Source organism: Schistocerca cancellata, chromosome 2 (genome assembly GCF_023864275.1).
Source record: "Schistocerca cancellata isolate TAMUIC-IGC-003103 chromosome 2, iqSchCanc2.1, whole genome shotgun sequence".
Taxonomy (NCBI): domain Eukaryota; kingdom Metazoa; phylum Arthropoda; class Insecta; order Orthoptera; family Acrididae; genus Schistocerca; species Schistocerca cancellata.
In genome coordinates, this window is record NC_064627.1 from 904,081,595 (window position 1) to 904,097,857 (window position 16,263).

The following is a 16,263-nucleotide window of genomic DNA, read 5'->3' on the forward strand; positions in this document are numbered from 1 at the left end:
GAAGAAGGAAGAATGTAATGAGAAGTAGATGGAATATGAAAAGCGATAAACATGACATCAAAATTGGTGGACAGTGTTAAAGAATTACGTTAACTTGGAATCAATCCGCCAGGACAGAAGTGAGCGTTAGTTCCGCTTTGAGCGCCGGGCGGGAAGGTTCTTGTTTATTTCACTTGCCGCAGGGTTGCTTATGTGGGGTTTCCCTCGTTAGTGTTGTTCTGTCTACAGAGTGAGTCGTAGCGCCTCCGCTCCGCGTTTACTGTCTGTTTGTGTTCGTCTACTTGCAGCGGTGTCGCCGCTCCGCTGTGGCTGCCATGGTTTCCACGTGTATTCGACGAAAAGGAAATGTGAACTTTACTTTCGATAAAACAACGTGACACTCGCAGCCAGGGACTCTAGAAATCCACGATTGACTTGTCGATACAATTCATATGAACTCTGATCACGTCCACACCGCTTATTTTGATGCAGACGTGTACGTGTTTTACGTGAAATTTATGAATCCCCTTCACGTTGAAGTATTACTGTCGCGACATGGTTCTCAAGTCCCGTTCAAGCATCGCGGTAATTCCGTTAGTATGGTGTCAGTCGCAGTTGCTGAAATCGAATATGCCAATTTTCGCGTGTTCAGCCTTCCGCCGGGAGTTGATGACAACTCTCTAAAAGACGTATTGACTCCTTGTGGTAACGTAAAAAAAACGTCCGTGGTGAGCGCTGGTTTACCCAACGTAGATTACAGTGCTATAGTGGAATTAGTTCCGTGGAAATGGATGTCAAACGCAATATTTCATCACATGCACAAGTGTGTTGTTACCTCGTCGGTGTCATGTATTCTGGTCGGAAGGGAACCTGCTTCCTATGTAATGGAAGTTGACGCGTTCGGTTTAATTGTCCGCGGCGGGTTTTTGTATTAAAGTCATAATTAGAACAGCGTCGAAAATTGACGGGTGCTGATCTTGTTCCCCTCACTCCCGCCGTCAGCCATACTTCTGCTGCGGATTATAATGAACAAACAGTCAGTTCTGATGATCGTGTCAATGAATTTCCGCGTTTACCTCCGCGACAGGATCAGAATCCTATTGGCCCCAGGATAGAACCTATAACGGCAACAAACAAGCGACGTCGCACTCATGATGGTGATGGAGAGGATTTGGCTGTGCCTTCTGCGCCAACCTCCTCCGCATCGATTGTGTCCCCTGCTCCTCTCGATGCTACGATACCTCCCGTCCGTGGTACTGTGAGTGGCGAAGAAGTTATCTGCAGCACCCCTCCTGCTTGCGAAGTGGCTCTTTCTGGGCTGCCTGTGTGTGGCGAGGGAGCGGAGTCTCCCCCTTCGTCTTTGTGTCCTCCGTTACAGTCTGAGACGTTGCAGTGTCCTCCTGTTCCTTCGTCTTCAGCCACCAACGGTTTCCCAAATTTGCCGACTACAGCAACTCCCGAGGAGGATAAAATTAGCGCCCAAGTATCACCTTTAATATTGGTAGTTCCACTGAATGTTTCCGCCTTAGTAACAGGAACTGCATTACTGGACCATAGTTAAAGGGGGGGGAGGAAGCTGTGCCTATGATCCCTCCCACACCTCCTTCTACAGAGGCCGCTATCCCACGTAGCCGACAGAAACAGCGTATACAACCTGACCGTGCGATAGCACGTAAGAAATCTAAGAAAAAATGTTTGAAATGACAAGGGATCTGATTCCCCGATGTCTGATTCCTCTGTGGATTCCGCAATGGACCTTGATTCTCAGCTGTCTACTTAATTCTAATCAGAGGTTCCGTATATCCCTGTCCAGCTGTGATCCATGACCCAAGCCCGCCCTTTCCTTTCCTTAAACGTCAAACGTGAGGAATCAGAATTTCCGTACGATTGGCTTCGCTGCATCAGTTTATTTATGATTCATGTTCGGACGGAGTTTTCTTACAGCATGTGTTTTTTAGTTGTGTCTCCTTACCTGGTTTTCGATGTGGCGTCGAATGTAATAAGACCTGCACCGAGGCAGCTGGTCCTGCACCGCCAAACGTTCATTGACGCCAAACGCTCATTTCCATTTTTGCCTGGTTTTCCTATTATCTTTAATATAGCACATGAATATACTACAGGGACCGCCTTATTCTTTCGCGAAGGCATTCCTATTGTTGAGGTGGAAATGTTGGATTCTGGAAGGGGCATAGGTTGTCAACTTTTTAATCTTACCTTGGTTCTTTTCTATGCCCCTTCTGGCACTGGTCGCGCAGTGGATCGTTCGCCTTTTTATAAAGAGGATATTGTTTATCTGTTGCGTAAGAGTCCTCCGGGTATTCTGTTGGGTGGTGATTTTAACTGTGTATTGCGTCCTGCAGATAAATCTCCTAATTTTAATTTCTCTCGTGAATTACATGAATTTGTCCGCTCCTTATGCCTAAAAGACGTTTTGATATGTAAACACCCGATGTTAATTAAATTTACCCACTTTACTGAGACTTCTAGTAGCAGGTTAGATAGGTTTTCTTATCGGACTGCCTGAGCGGTAGTGTTCTTAACGCTGAAGTCATACCAGCTTCCTTCACGGATCACTTTGCTACTCTCAATCTTGAACGGCAACCAGTCAAATTGTGTCGACCTCCGTGGATATTAAACGTCACTCACGTATCTGACCCATCTCTTGATGACGTGATGCGAGTCGTGTGGGAGCGTACTCTACGGCCCACTGGAAAATACTCTTCCACCCTTGACTGGTGGACACAGCTAGCAAAGCAGAGGCTGAAGCAAACTTTGATACCTTTCTGTGCTGCCAGAGCGCGAGACTTTCGCACAATTTATGAATATTACTCTTCCATCCTGAGTGAACTTTATGCTGCTTCGGATCACGCCCCTCTGCGAATTGCGGATGTTAGGCATGTAAAAGCAAAATTGTTGACCTTGAAGAGAATATAAATGGAAGGTTTGAAAATCCGATCGAAGCCGCGTTCATTGGTGGCGGAAGAACTGACTTCCTTATGTGATTTACTTCGGCTTTTGACACGTCGCCGACGAGCTTGTATTCATTCTCCCACTACAAATGATGGACGTATCGTAGCGGCGAATGCTGATACAGTGCGTGTCTTACACCAGCACTATGTAGACATCTACGACTTCGATGAGTCCAATGAAACCTTTTACGATCCACTTGTCAGCATCTTGGATACGACAATCACACCTGAACATAATGCAACGCGCTTAGCTGCATTTCAGCCTGAGGAAGCTTACAAACTTATTGTGCGATCACCTTCTCAAAAGTCCAAGGGTCTAGATGGACTTCCCTAGGAATTTTACGTGCGCATTTGGCCATTGTTTTACCTACCTTTACCTTCTTTTTGAATGAAGTGTTGCAGGGTAGAGTAGTACCGACCTCATTCAATGGGGGAATAATGGTTTTAATCCCGGAACGCACTGGACCGGTTGCCCCTGATAGCTTTCGCCCACTTACTTTGTTCAATTCTGATTATAAGACTGTGGCGATGGCAGTTAACAATAGGATGTCGTCTTTGATGGAGACGGTTGTTGCAAAACATCAAAGCTGCGTACCTGGTCGTACCATTCTTACCCCTATAGTCGAGTGTCGTGACGTGCTTTCGGTTGCTGCTGTAATGCCCGTTCCTTGTGCCCTTGCGACTTCGGTAAGGCATTTGATCGTGTTAATAACGACTTTCTGCATCGAATTCTGGAGGCAGTTGGTTTCACTGTTCACACACGGCGAGTTCTCTCAAATCTATTTACGGTATTTCGGCTTCGGTGGTTGTTAATAGCCAACTGACGTCCCCAATAAATATCCGCAGGGGAGTGCCTCAAGGAAGCCCGCTGTTAATGACTTTGTTTTTGTTGTCTCTGGAGCCACTACTTCGGATGCTAGAATCCCAACCGGCAAGTTGGAAGCTTTCCGGCGGAACTATAGCTGTTCATGCATACGCGGATGACCTGATGGTTCTACTTCGCAATCCTCCTGAGATACCACGACTGAAGGCTGTAATCGTTGATTTTTGTCGGTGTTCAGGTGCAAAACTTAATGAAGGTAAATGAAAGCTTCTTCCCATGCGAGATTTTGTGACGCAGTTGTTCCATGGGCTACTGCGGTGCATCGCCATACGTCTCTCGGTATCGTTATTGATCGTTGTCCACTCAAAATGGCGACGCTCAACTGGAAGTCCGTTATGGAAAAAATTCAGGGAGCGGTACCAGAGCATGAAAGGCGTTCTCTTACTCTGCTCCAGAAACTCCGAATACTGCATACATATGTATTATACAAAGCTTATTACATGGCCCAACTTTATCCACATGTGTCTCGCTATCTCGCTTACGGTGTGAGGTGATGACAAAGCCTGAAGCCTCGTTCCTTTGGGGAGCGGGGAGGGGGGGGGGAGGGTAGGGTGAGGTTGGGCTTGACCGATATACAAAGGAGCAAGCAGATGGTATATGTGCGACGCGATATTCTGTTTTGACGCTACCTCAAGAAACTCATACATTCACGTCTTATTTATTTCTTTGTGTCAGTCCTGCTAGTTGAGAACTCCCTATTGATGTTGGTCCAATAAATTATAAGTTAAAACACATTCGTGACTTCTATCTTGCGGTGAGCTATTTAGGGGCTGACATCTTATGAAGACCTGTCCTCATCATCAAATTCCTAAATACTCGATGGGAAGCAGTCCATTGTCCGATCCCCGTTGAAAGAGAATCTCTGCATACGACCTGCATGATAGTTTGGTTCAATATCAGTCTTCCGAATTTGCCGATGCATGTAGCGTCCTCTTATAAGGTTGTAAATAACTTGATTCCAACAAACGAACAACTTTACCGTATTAGCCTTAGTGCGATTTACGAAGTCGTTGTTTGTCTCCAGATATGACACGACATCGCTTTACTTGTGGAGGTCGTATGGCAAACTGGTCTTGGATCAGACACAATTGGCCTGCGTTACTCGATCTACTGAGGCTGCATAGTCTACGGACATCATATTGCGCCCCGATTCTTCTTTCTTTCCACGGTCGAAAACCCATACCGCTACTTGATTCTGGGACACTTCGTTCATTATGTTCTAGAAGGTGAAGGGAAGATAACATGAACTTCATGCAGTACATGATCACTGCCTATTGGACATGCGTGCGAACGCCTTAATATCGAGACCTCTTCGCCAACATGTTGAATCTTATATCCCGTCGGCAAGGTGTTGGTTAATGTATTTTTTCTGATAAATGTTTTTCTTTGTTGTGTATGTTCCCATCTGTTGTGTTGCGGCTTGTCCTCTCTGGTTTCCCTGCTCATTTTGTTTTGTGTATTGACTCAGCTTCGCTCCAGTTCTATCGTAAAATTTGTATAGAAGTATAGTTATAAATGAGCATCTACAATCCTTGCAGTCAAATTGAAATTTGTCTTAGTTTGCTATTTCCAATGTAATCTGGTTTGGTTTTTCATCTACTTTCGGATTCTATTACAAACTTTAAAAATAAATAAATATAGAAAATAAAAAAATTAAAAATTACTAAAATTAATTGTTGATACTTATCATGTGAGCTTGGTGGTGGTTTTGTCGGCTATGTTCTCGTTTCTTTTTTTTTTTTAATTCTGTTATCCTAATTAATTTTTTCTCCCATTTGCAGCTTATATTACGTGATGATCTGACTATGGTCTACTGAAGTGTCATGATAGTACCAAGTCAACTGATAATAATAAATAAAGAGCGCTAATGAGCTACTTCCTGGACTCGAGCAGGCTCGCCGGACCCGGATCGAATCCGCCCGGCGGATTAACGACGAGGGCCAGTATGCCAACCAGCCTGGATGTGGTTTTTAGGCGGTTTTCCACATCCTGGTAGGTGAATACTGGGATGGTCCCCACGTTCCGCCTCAGGTACACTTCTCGCAGCCATCTGAAAACGTTCGCACTATTTGATGGCTTACGCTAGACACATACTGCTGTGAGTACTCTACCTCTGCGCTGGAGGGCTTTGGGTGGCGACAGGAAGGACGCCCCCAACTCCGCCCCCCCCCCCCCCCCGACACCAACATCGCCAAATCCATTATAACAAGGCTGGACCCGCTTTGAAGCGAGACAAAGACCCAAAGAAAATGATGATAATGCTAACTTGGAAACAAAATGATACGTGGTGAACTAAACGTGGAGCATGTAAGAATAGAGCACCACAGTAAAAGTGGGAATTCCTGGAGAAAATAAGTGTGATAGTATGAAATATCGGCCTTAATTTGAGGACGAAAACTCTTGAGGCTGTACATTTGAAGCAGAGCACTGTATCAGAGTGAACCATGGTCAGGAAAAGAAGAGATTCGAATAGCTTTGTATTTGATGCTACAACAGAATGTTAAAAATTAGTGAAACGTTCTTCTACTAGAGAACAGGGAAACAATATGAGGGACTGGGCCCCTTTCATTTATCAGTCATATCAACAGATTCCTTTAAAACAACTTGCCAGAGATGCACCCAATAAATAGCAGGTTGAAGTTAATTCAAAGGCACTTGTTTCACACTCAAGAGTCAATCAATATCACTAAGGCTTACGAAGATTTCAAACTACGGCTCCAAGGCCCAGTAACACAATTAGTCAGCGCAAAGTTTTTACTAAGAGCAGCTCAGCAACAACCTTTCATAATTGTATGTTGCTCTTGAGACAAGATTTAATAAATATAATAATGCCCAAGTAAATATAATTAGCGACAGAATTAATTAGCGAGTAGTGACGCCAGGTCGCTCGAAGGCAGAACGAAAACTTAACTTGGAGAAGCCAAAGCGGAAGGCGGAAGGTGGCAGTTCGTACAAGACCTAGTTCTCGAGCTTCGACGCGGACTCATCCCCCACTACCCAGAATTTCACAGCCCCGGTACCCATAGGTGTAAAGGTAACGCTTACTCCAAAACACCAGCCACCCAGCAGTAACATTTAACAAGCGCACAGAACAGATCCATAGGGACAATGTAAACAATCACCAAAAGACATTAAATAACAGGTTAAATTATTCACTAATAAAACGCCACACTGCCTTTGCCCCGCTACGAATAAACTACACAGGCAAGGTACAACCAACAGGGCAAATCCTATCAATGGCTACTAGCAAAGCCAGCGGGCACTCCAATCTTATTTCCGATTAAATTACGTGAACTCATATGTCCCACTGTTCAGTGGAAACCGTAACGAGCACAACTCTCAAAATTTCATTATAACTTTACTGGGGCTCACTGGGCTAAGGCTACCAAACAGTCGAATAGACTTATTTTGTTACAAGTGAAAGATGTTGCAGAACTACGTTCAAATTTATGTTACTTCTCAAAAAAAGATGAATATATATCAATTAACGAAGTAAGAAACGTGTACGACATTCAGCTTTAGCGTAGCATGGTGTCTGTCCATTGCACATGAAGACGAACAAGTTGAGACTACTATGTCCATTAAAAATTACAGCAACTTTCATTTAAATTCATTTGAATGCGCATACCATTTGAGTGGTAACTTACGTTTGAATAAACATGTATACAAAGGAGCTTGGGAGACGGAAACCAGGTCATTTCAGCAACTATGAGTACATTTATTTTATTACTTTGTAATTCGAGCCTTGGTGAGGAAAACACCATCCTTAATAAGACAACTTTGTAATTTATAGATGGAAACAAAAGAACATTAGGAGTAGGAATTAAGGTCCAGGGAGAAAAAATAAAATTCTTGAGATCGTTGTAATCCTTCAGAGACAACAAAAGACTTGGAAGAGCAGCTGAACGATAGGGACAGTGTGTTGAAAGGAGGGTATAAGATTGATATCAATAGAAGCAAACAAAGCTAAGGGACTGTAGTCGAATTAAATCAGGTGATGATAAAGGAATTATATTAGGAATTGAGACACTTAAAGGAGTAGATACGTTATGCTGCTTGGGCAGCAGAATAACTGATGATGGTCGAAGCAGAGAGGATATAAAATGCAGAATGGTAACAGCAAGAAAATGGTTTTTGAAGAAATGAAGTTTGTTAACAATGAGTATAGATTTAAGTGTCAGGAAGTCTTTTCTGAAAATATTTGTATAGAATATAGCCACATATAGAACTGAAACACGGACAATAAACATTTTAGACAAGAGGTGAGTAGAAGCTTTGAAATGTGGTGCTACAGAAGAATGCTGAAGATTAGATTGGTAGTTCACGTAACTAATGAGGAGGTACTGAATAGAATTGTCGAGGAGAGGAATTTGAGGCACAACCTGATAAAATGAAGGGGTAGGTCGGTAGGACACATTCTGAGAGATCAAGGGATAACCAGTTTATTTAGTGATTGAGGGACGTATGAGGAGTAACAGTCGTATAGGGAGACCAATACATGAATACTGGTAAGCAGATTCAGAAAGACTCGGAGACGAAGAGGCTTGCATTGGTGAAAGTAGCATGGAGAGCTGTATCAAACCAGTCTTTGGACTGAAAACCACAACAACAACAAAAAGATAGATTCTGCTCATGCTCAGTAATATTACCAGTGAGGTGTCAGCAAACGGATCAGAATACTGACCTGTCCTTCCCATGCATGCATGATTCCTGCCTCGAACAGTCTGTCGATGAGCTCATCTAGTTGCTGTATGTACGGCCAGCCCTTGGGCACTGCGAGAACCACGTATTCCCAGTAAATATCCTCGCGCATTGGGCGTAGATATCTGCTTGCAGCCTCCTCGTCGATGTAGTCACCAATGGTAAAATAACCTGTTAAGGTACATCAACCCAAGCGTTATTAACCTTATGTTGATCCTGCGTAGTCAATGGTCATAGTATTACATAAAAATAGATGGAAATTTAAATCAAACATTTTACCAGCCTAATTTTGTAGAGGCTGACAGCTATGTGTAGTCTATGGTGCGAGAAACCACCAGAAAGTAAGTGTACTAGATTTATATATACTCCCAGAAAAAGTGTAATTGAGAAAAATTACAGGATATTGTTGATACACTGATGTTTTATTCACGTAATCACCATCCCTTTCAGTGCATGTGGTGAACCATGTGATAAGCTTCTTTATCTACTACTCGAAGGACTCTGCCGCTAGCTCATTCCCCCATTTTAGAACCTCTTTTGCACCTGCTCGTCGATCAGAAATTTAATTCCACTCGTGTTTGCCTTCATGGAGGTCAAGAGATGGTAAGCTGTAGGCGCGTCAGGAGGCGATGGTAAGCCTGATTTGGAAATACTGTCTGTTCTGGTGGATTCTATCGTGACACTACCGCACCCAGGAGGAAATACGAGTACCAAGTTACTGACCGATCGTTTCAAGTGGCCACTGCTTAAAAAAGATGCCAGTACAGAAGCACATTTATTTATTCAACGCCACCAATAAAAAGTGACATGACACGAGCAAGCCGAAATCGGGCAACTTGAAGCCTCTACAGCAAGATTCGTCCACCTCTACATCGATGTCGTGGGACCACTTCCGCCTGCCATCGACTACACATACCTTCTCACCACGTGCCGCGGTGGTCAGATGATGGGCAAAATCTACACCCTGAACTCCCAACTTGGAGGTTATCCCGCACTATCATAATACAAGCTACTAATCGGCCCAAAATGGGATCGAACCCTAAAGACAGCTCTCATGTCCCACTGCTAGAGATGAGTAGAGGCCTTCCCTTGGCCACCGCACAGCGTAAAAACAAGACATAGAAGTATTGGCAGAAGAAAGATATATGGGGGGCCTTAACACATTCCAGAAGATTATCTCACTGCACCGCTACCGTCCCCAGCGGAAGGGCCATAGCTGGCGCAACAACTACGAGACCGTGTAGCTAAGATCCGACGCATGCCTTGTTTGCTCCACACTAAAACCCTGTTTTCGACCAAAAAGCTTAGGACGATCGCACTGCCATTATCTTCCCCACAGCTCTCATCTAGCCACCGCTGAAGCCACTGTATACGGGATTTTTTCTGTACAAACCGTAAAGAGCATGCAAAATGCAAAACGACAAATGTCTCTGTCGGTCTTAACAAGACAGCGTTAAGTCCTCCCTTTACACCTCAAGGCAACACGCCGAGCCCGCAAGCCACATCACACCCGGAGACAGCCGTGCGGGTATTACCAGCGGTTATCATCCAATCAGCCAGCGACCAAGCCGTAGCTGCATCCAGCTGCGCCAATACGGCCAGCAGTCGACACAAGATGCAAAAAAAAAAAAAAAAAAAACAAAAAAAACTCCGTCCGAACAGGCCATGAAGGCCCAACAGTACCGACCGGCCGGCGTGTCATCCTCATTCCACAGGCATCACTGGATGCGGATATGGAGGGGCATGTGGTCAGCACACCGCTCTCCCGGCCCGTACTTCTCAGTCAAGTAGCTCCTCAGTTTGCCTCATAAGGGCTGAGTGCACCCCGCTTTCCAACAGCGCCCGACAGACCCATCCAAGTTCTAGCCTTGCCCGACAGCGCTTAACTTCTGCAATCTGACGGGAACCGGTGTTACCACTGCGGCAAAGCCGATGCGAACGGCAAATCAAGTTTAATTCCCTATATTGATTGAAAAAGAGACAAATTAGATACTGAGGACGTGTGGAACACCCATTTGCATGTAATGCATTGTTATGAGTTTCTAAAGGCTTCCAGAAGTAATTTGTTTTTCACGAGCAGTGACAGACAAAATATGTGTGAGTTTAACCTCAGGAATAGGCCTTGAAGACGGACACTGTGGGCAAGTTCTGAGAATGAGACTTTTGTTAGTATTTAAGAGGAGGAGAAAGGCTTCCTTGGTAACATTTCAAACTTTTATCGGCTTTATGATAATAGAATACTAATCCTTTTTAAATAACTCAAAGAAAGATGTCTTCAGATCCCCTAAATGCACTTGTTAGTGCTATGGGTACCAGAAAACAAGCTAGAAAGAATCCACATCTTAATGAGGCTATTCGGGTGAGGTACGATTTTGGAATTTGCCTCACAGCCTGAAACATCTATAGTTACCTGATTTCAGTAAAGCGACTGCTTTAATTCGAGACATAGATAACATTTCTATAGCCAGTATAAGGTTTGGACATCATAGCAGCAATAAAAGCAGGACTAGCGCATTCAAGTACCTCCAGGAAGTCTCTCGATGATGAAGGCCAAATCACGTGTGGTGGTCCTGGACTTCAGGATATCCACTGTGAGCACTCGGTATTGGTTGATTAGGTCCAAATACACCTGCTCAGTGCGACCTCTCAGCGAATTTAGAAATGCAATGTGCGTTTCAGCCCATTCCAAACCACTGTCGCGCAAGTCGACGACGCTGTCGATTGGTGGCTCATATCTGCGGAGAAAAGAAGATTCATCGGGCTGTTTGCTTGATAAATATCGAGAACCTTTTGATTCGAAATGATCAGTATTTTAAGTGTTGTTTTTCTAACCAGATATAATACTGCTTCTCAGCGAAGAGGAGAACCAGGTGGTTGTGCTGAAGCTAAAGGTGACGGAGCGTGCAAATATAATGTAAATATTGAGTACGTGGATAGTGTGCAAATTAAAGAAGTAGCAAATCGACATCAGAAGGGATGGGGTTCAAGTATCGAGAGCAAGAATGAAAGTACACACAGTACACATCCTACTGACGACATTCGAAGTGGATGTTTCGACTCGTGCAGGACACGCTGTTATGACTATGATGCTGGTATCGAACTAGCTGACAAAAGTGAGATGAATGCGCTACCAGTCCATGCATTATAACATCAAGAGAATGCCACTATATAGCAGTAGCGCTGGCCAGCAGGTTTGACTAACTGGCGAGTAAATTGCAGTTTTCACTAGAGTTCAAATGTGTGTGAAATCTTATGGGACTTAACTGCTAAGGTCATCAGTCCCTAAGCTTACACACTACTTAACCTAAATTATCCTAAGGACTAACACACACACCCATGCCCGAGGGAGAACTCGAGTACACTTGCGACGCGTTTCGCTTGTACTGAAAGGAATCTTCAAACAATCGAACTATAGGTAAGTAATCATCTCATGAAATGAGGGGTCAAACGCATAAAATTACAGCCAGGAAAGGATGGACCAAGTGTATGTATAACGCTAATATACGAAACAATGCCGATGGTAGCACACCACAAGCCAAAAATGGTAATAAAGGAACACTCTCATATGATAAAATCAAAAGTCAGTTTTCTGAAACACAGGTTCTGTCAACAGCATAAAAAACCGTCATACGGAGACGACGCCTCTTAAACACAAAATATGGCCTGTTTTCATCTGTCATATATGCTAAACCTTACGTGCCAGCACTACACCACTGACACACATGCACTTGGCCCATTCTTTCCTGAGTAGAGTCTTACGCGTTTCACTCCTCATTTCATTAGATGAGTTTTTGCCTATAGTTAGACTGTCCGAAGCTGTCTTTCAGTACGGGCGAAATGCGTCGCAAGTGATGAACTAATAACTCTATCTTTATTGCAACCACGACTGAATTGTATCTATAAGTACGTAAGTGGGACAGAGACGATTGGGGAATAGTACTAGCGACGTGACGAGTAGTAAATGGATAATTTCATTCGCATTAGCGGTTCTGAAAAACAAGCAGATTGCTATGGCCGTGGAAGGAGCGTGTAGGAAACGGTGAAACCGGTCAGTTATTCGCATGCCTTTGTCGTATCTATGGAAAATGGTTCCAGAATGGCGAAGTCTCGAATAGACCTCATCACACAACTTGCAGGTCGGAGTCTTGGCCGCGGTGTAAAGTAGGAGGCAATTTGTGCCAGGCCTGTCGACAGATAAATAAAAGGCTCTGAAAACTATGGGACTTAACATACGAGGTCATCAGTCCCCAAGAACTTAGAACTACTTAAACGTAACTAACCTATGGACATCACACACATGCGACCGTAGCGGTCGCGCCGTTCCGGACTGAAGCGTCTAGAACCTCTCGGCTACAACGGCCGGCTGACGACATTGCCGGTGAAGGCGCAAGTGTTTCGGAGCACGCCGTTAAGTGCACATTGTTGAACATGGGGCTCCGCTGCAAATGATCCCTGATGTTGATTTGACGATACGGTCGCTTACGATGGCTGTAGGCTCGGTGACGTTCAGACTGGACCGTGAATCAATGGAAAACGGTCGGATTGTCAAACGAATTACATTTATTGTTACATCAACTGCCTGTGACGGTACGCAGACATCCAAGTTAACGGCTGCTAGAAGCATGCAACTTGATGCTATTTTCTCAAAAACTGATATTTTGAGCCCATGGCTGCGTACAAAATATAGGTTGACTCTTACATAGAAGAGAACAGCAACCAGTCACTTTTTAAAATGCTATTTATCTAATTTAAATAGCACCGTTACCGGTTTCGAACCGACAGGTTCATCTTCAGACAGCTAGTTCACGTTGTATATTAGTTTTCACCTTTTTCCTATGAGTGGTTGTGCCCTAAACCAAAACAAGATGTGAGACATTATCTTTTTAATTGTAATTCTGCCTCACAACGTCTTTAAGTGATGTAAACAAATTGCCACTGTTATAGGCCAGTGGGGGAAAACTTTGCGAGTGGGGACATTCACCTTATCTTTCTTGGGACCTGTGGTAGTAATCAGCTTTGGAATTCGTGAAAATTATTACCAACCAACAGTATTCCTAAATCCCTGATGACTTTTTAGGGTGTGATGGCATCTTCCAAAAGACCTGGATGATACTACACTAGTTGGAGAAGAATTACAGTGAACTAACCGTCTATTGACACACAGTCAACATGGGGTTAGAAAACTTCGTTCCTGTGAAACACAACTAGTTCATTATTCACATGAAGTGTTGACTGCTGCTGACAAGGGATTCCAGTTCGTTTCCGTATTTCTGGATTTCCGGAAGGCTTTTGACAATGTGCAACCCAAGTGGCTCGTAGTGAACTTACGTGCATATGGAATATCGTCTCAACTGTCTGACTGGGTTTGTGATTTCCTGTCAGAGAGGTCACAGTTTGTAGCAGTAGACGGAAAATCATCGATTAAAACAGCAGCTATTTCTGGTGTTCCCCAAGGTAGTGTTGTAGGCCCTTTGCTGTTCCTTATCTATATAAACGATTTTGGAGACAATCGAAGCAGCCGTCTTCCGTTGTTTGCAGATGACGCTGTCTTTTATCGACTAATAAAGTCTTCAGAAGATCAAAACAAACTGCAAAACGATTTAGGAAAGCTATCTGAATGCTGCGAAAAGTGGCAGATGACCCTAAATAACGAAAAGTGTGAGATCATCCACATGAGTGCTAAAAGGAACTCCTTAAACTTTGGTTACACGATAAATCAGTGTAATTTAAAAGCTGTAAATTCAACTAAATACCTAGGTATTACAGTTAAGAACAACTTAAATTAGAAAGAACACATAGGAAATGTTGTGGGGAACGCTAACCAAATGCTGCGTTTTATAGGCAGGACACTCAGAAAATGTAACAGTCCTACTAAGTTGACTGCCTACGCTACGCTTGTCCGTCCTCTTTTAGAATACTGCTGAGTGGTGTGGGATCCTTACCAGGTAGGACTGACGGAGTACGTCGAAAAAGTTCAAAGAAAGGAAGCACGTTTTGTATCATCGCGAAATATGGGAGAGAGTGTCACAGAAATGGTAAAGGATTTGGGCTGGAAATTATAAAAAGAATGGCGTTTTTCATTCCGACGGAAATTCACACGAAATTCCAATATCCCACTTTCTCCTCCGAATGCGAAAATATCTTCTTGACACCGAGCTATATAGAGAGGAACGATCAGGACGATAAAATAAGGGAAATCAGAGCTCGTACGGAAAGATATTGGTGTTCATTCTTTCCGCGCGCTATACGAGATTGGAATAATAGAGAATTGTGAAGGTGGTTCGATGAACCCTCTGCCAGGCACTTGAATGTGATTTGCAGAGTATCCATGTAGACGTAGATGTAACATCGAGGTGTGTGCCACCATTTTCGCCTGATATGAACCGGATGGTACTAATCGTGGGGCTATCTGGAGCCACGTCCGTAACCACAAAACAGCGACCTGTAATTAATGGGAATTGCGTTTCCTGTGCGTGTACATCTGGAGGGACGTGCCTCAAGAAACCTACCAAAGACCATGCCATGCAGAATTGCTGTTGTGTTGGGACTCAACCGTGTATCAAAAAGCTATTAAGCTGGTAGTCTTAATTATTTGGCTCATTATAATAATTTATTTATACAAACATTATAAACAAAGCCAACAGTACACTAGGAGCTACATATATAGTAGCCTGAAGTGCAGCACATCAGAGCATAGTGCTGGTAACAAATACTCTCTACACACTGCTAGAAATGACATATTGCTGGTTGCTACCGAGGTATGGTGAGCACGGAGGAGAGTCCGCTGCCGTAGCTGGCGGTGACGAGCAGGTAGGCGATCAACAGCCATGACAGCACGTGGCGCGTGGGGCCCACGACACGTGTGTGGCGCCGTTCCACGTCCGGCGTCTGCAGGACCAGCAGGCCCAGCGACCGGAAGAAGCAGTCCTCCACAGTGGCGTATCGCCCGACTGCCCGCCCATCCTCTGCAACAAGCAGCTGCATTAGCACAAAATGATTTTTAGGAAGTACTGTAGACGTCTAGATGATGGCAAACACCACCTGCGTACATAGCGCCATTGACAACTTCAAGTTACAATGTTATTTATAATATTTAAAGGATATTCCTAAACTGCGCCAGGGAATGGAGAAATGGTGATCACTTGTAGCTTCTCTGCAGGACCAAGTACAGCTAGAGAGTACTGGGATGAGTGACAAGCAAATTGTTGCTTCAGGACACGAATCTAGGACAGGACACGCAGCCTTGTCCCGGGCACGCGTAATGCGTGAGTGACGCCCACAGACATAAATAGAATCCGGGCTATCCTCGTGTCATTGGTCTATTGACGTATCTGATGATAACAACTTGTCCAAATATTTTGCACATTAGCCACGTCAAACCGGCAAATCACCCTAAGAAATTTTCATTCGTGATATATGAGAAATTGCCATACAGTTTTAGTTATCATCAGTAGAGAATCAAGCTCTGAGGATTAAATGTGGTGTTAATCTCTTGCTACATAGTTATGCGCCAACGCGACACATTTTTTTCAACGATGGACGGCACATACATTTGCTGTAGAATTCTTCAGTGCAAGGGACGTACCACCTCGAGGAATATCCTCGTTACCATTCTGTAAATGCCTGCCTACAACACTACCTTGGGGAACACCAGAAATAACTCCTGTTTTAATCGATGATTTTCCGTCTACCAACTACATCGAAGAAGGAAGGAAGAACTCACTGAGACCC

At 44.0% G+C, this 16,263-nt stretch overlaps 1 protein-coding gene across 1 annotated transcript in view; it reads right to left on the reverse strand.

Annotated features, from left to right (window-relative positions):
• LOC126159785 (glutamate receptor 1-like) overlaps positions 1-16,263 on the reverse strand; it is a 127,780-nt gene that overhangs the window by 21,211 nt on the left and 90,306 nt on the right. The window contains exons 5-7 of the mRNA XM_049916575.1: positions 15,287-15,497; positions 11,056-11,267; positions 8,516-8,703 (exon numbers count right to left, since the gene is read on the reverse strand). Coding sequence (XP_049772532.1) covers positions 8,516-8,703; positions 11,056-11,267; positions 15,287-15,497 — 611 coding nt within the window. The remainder of the gene's footprint in view (positions 1-8,515; positions 8,704-11,055; positions 11,268-15,286; positions 15,498-16,263) is intronic.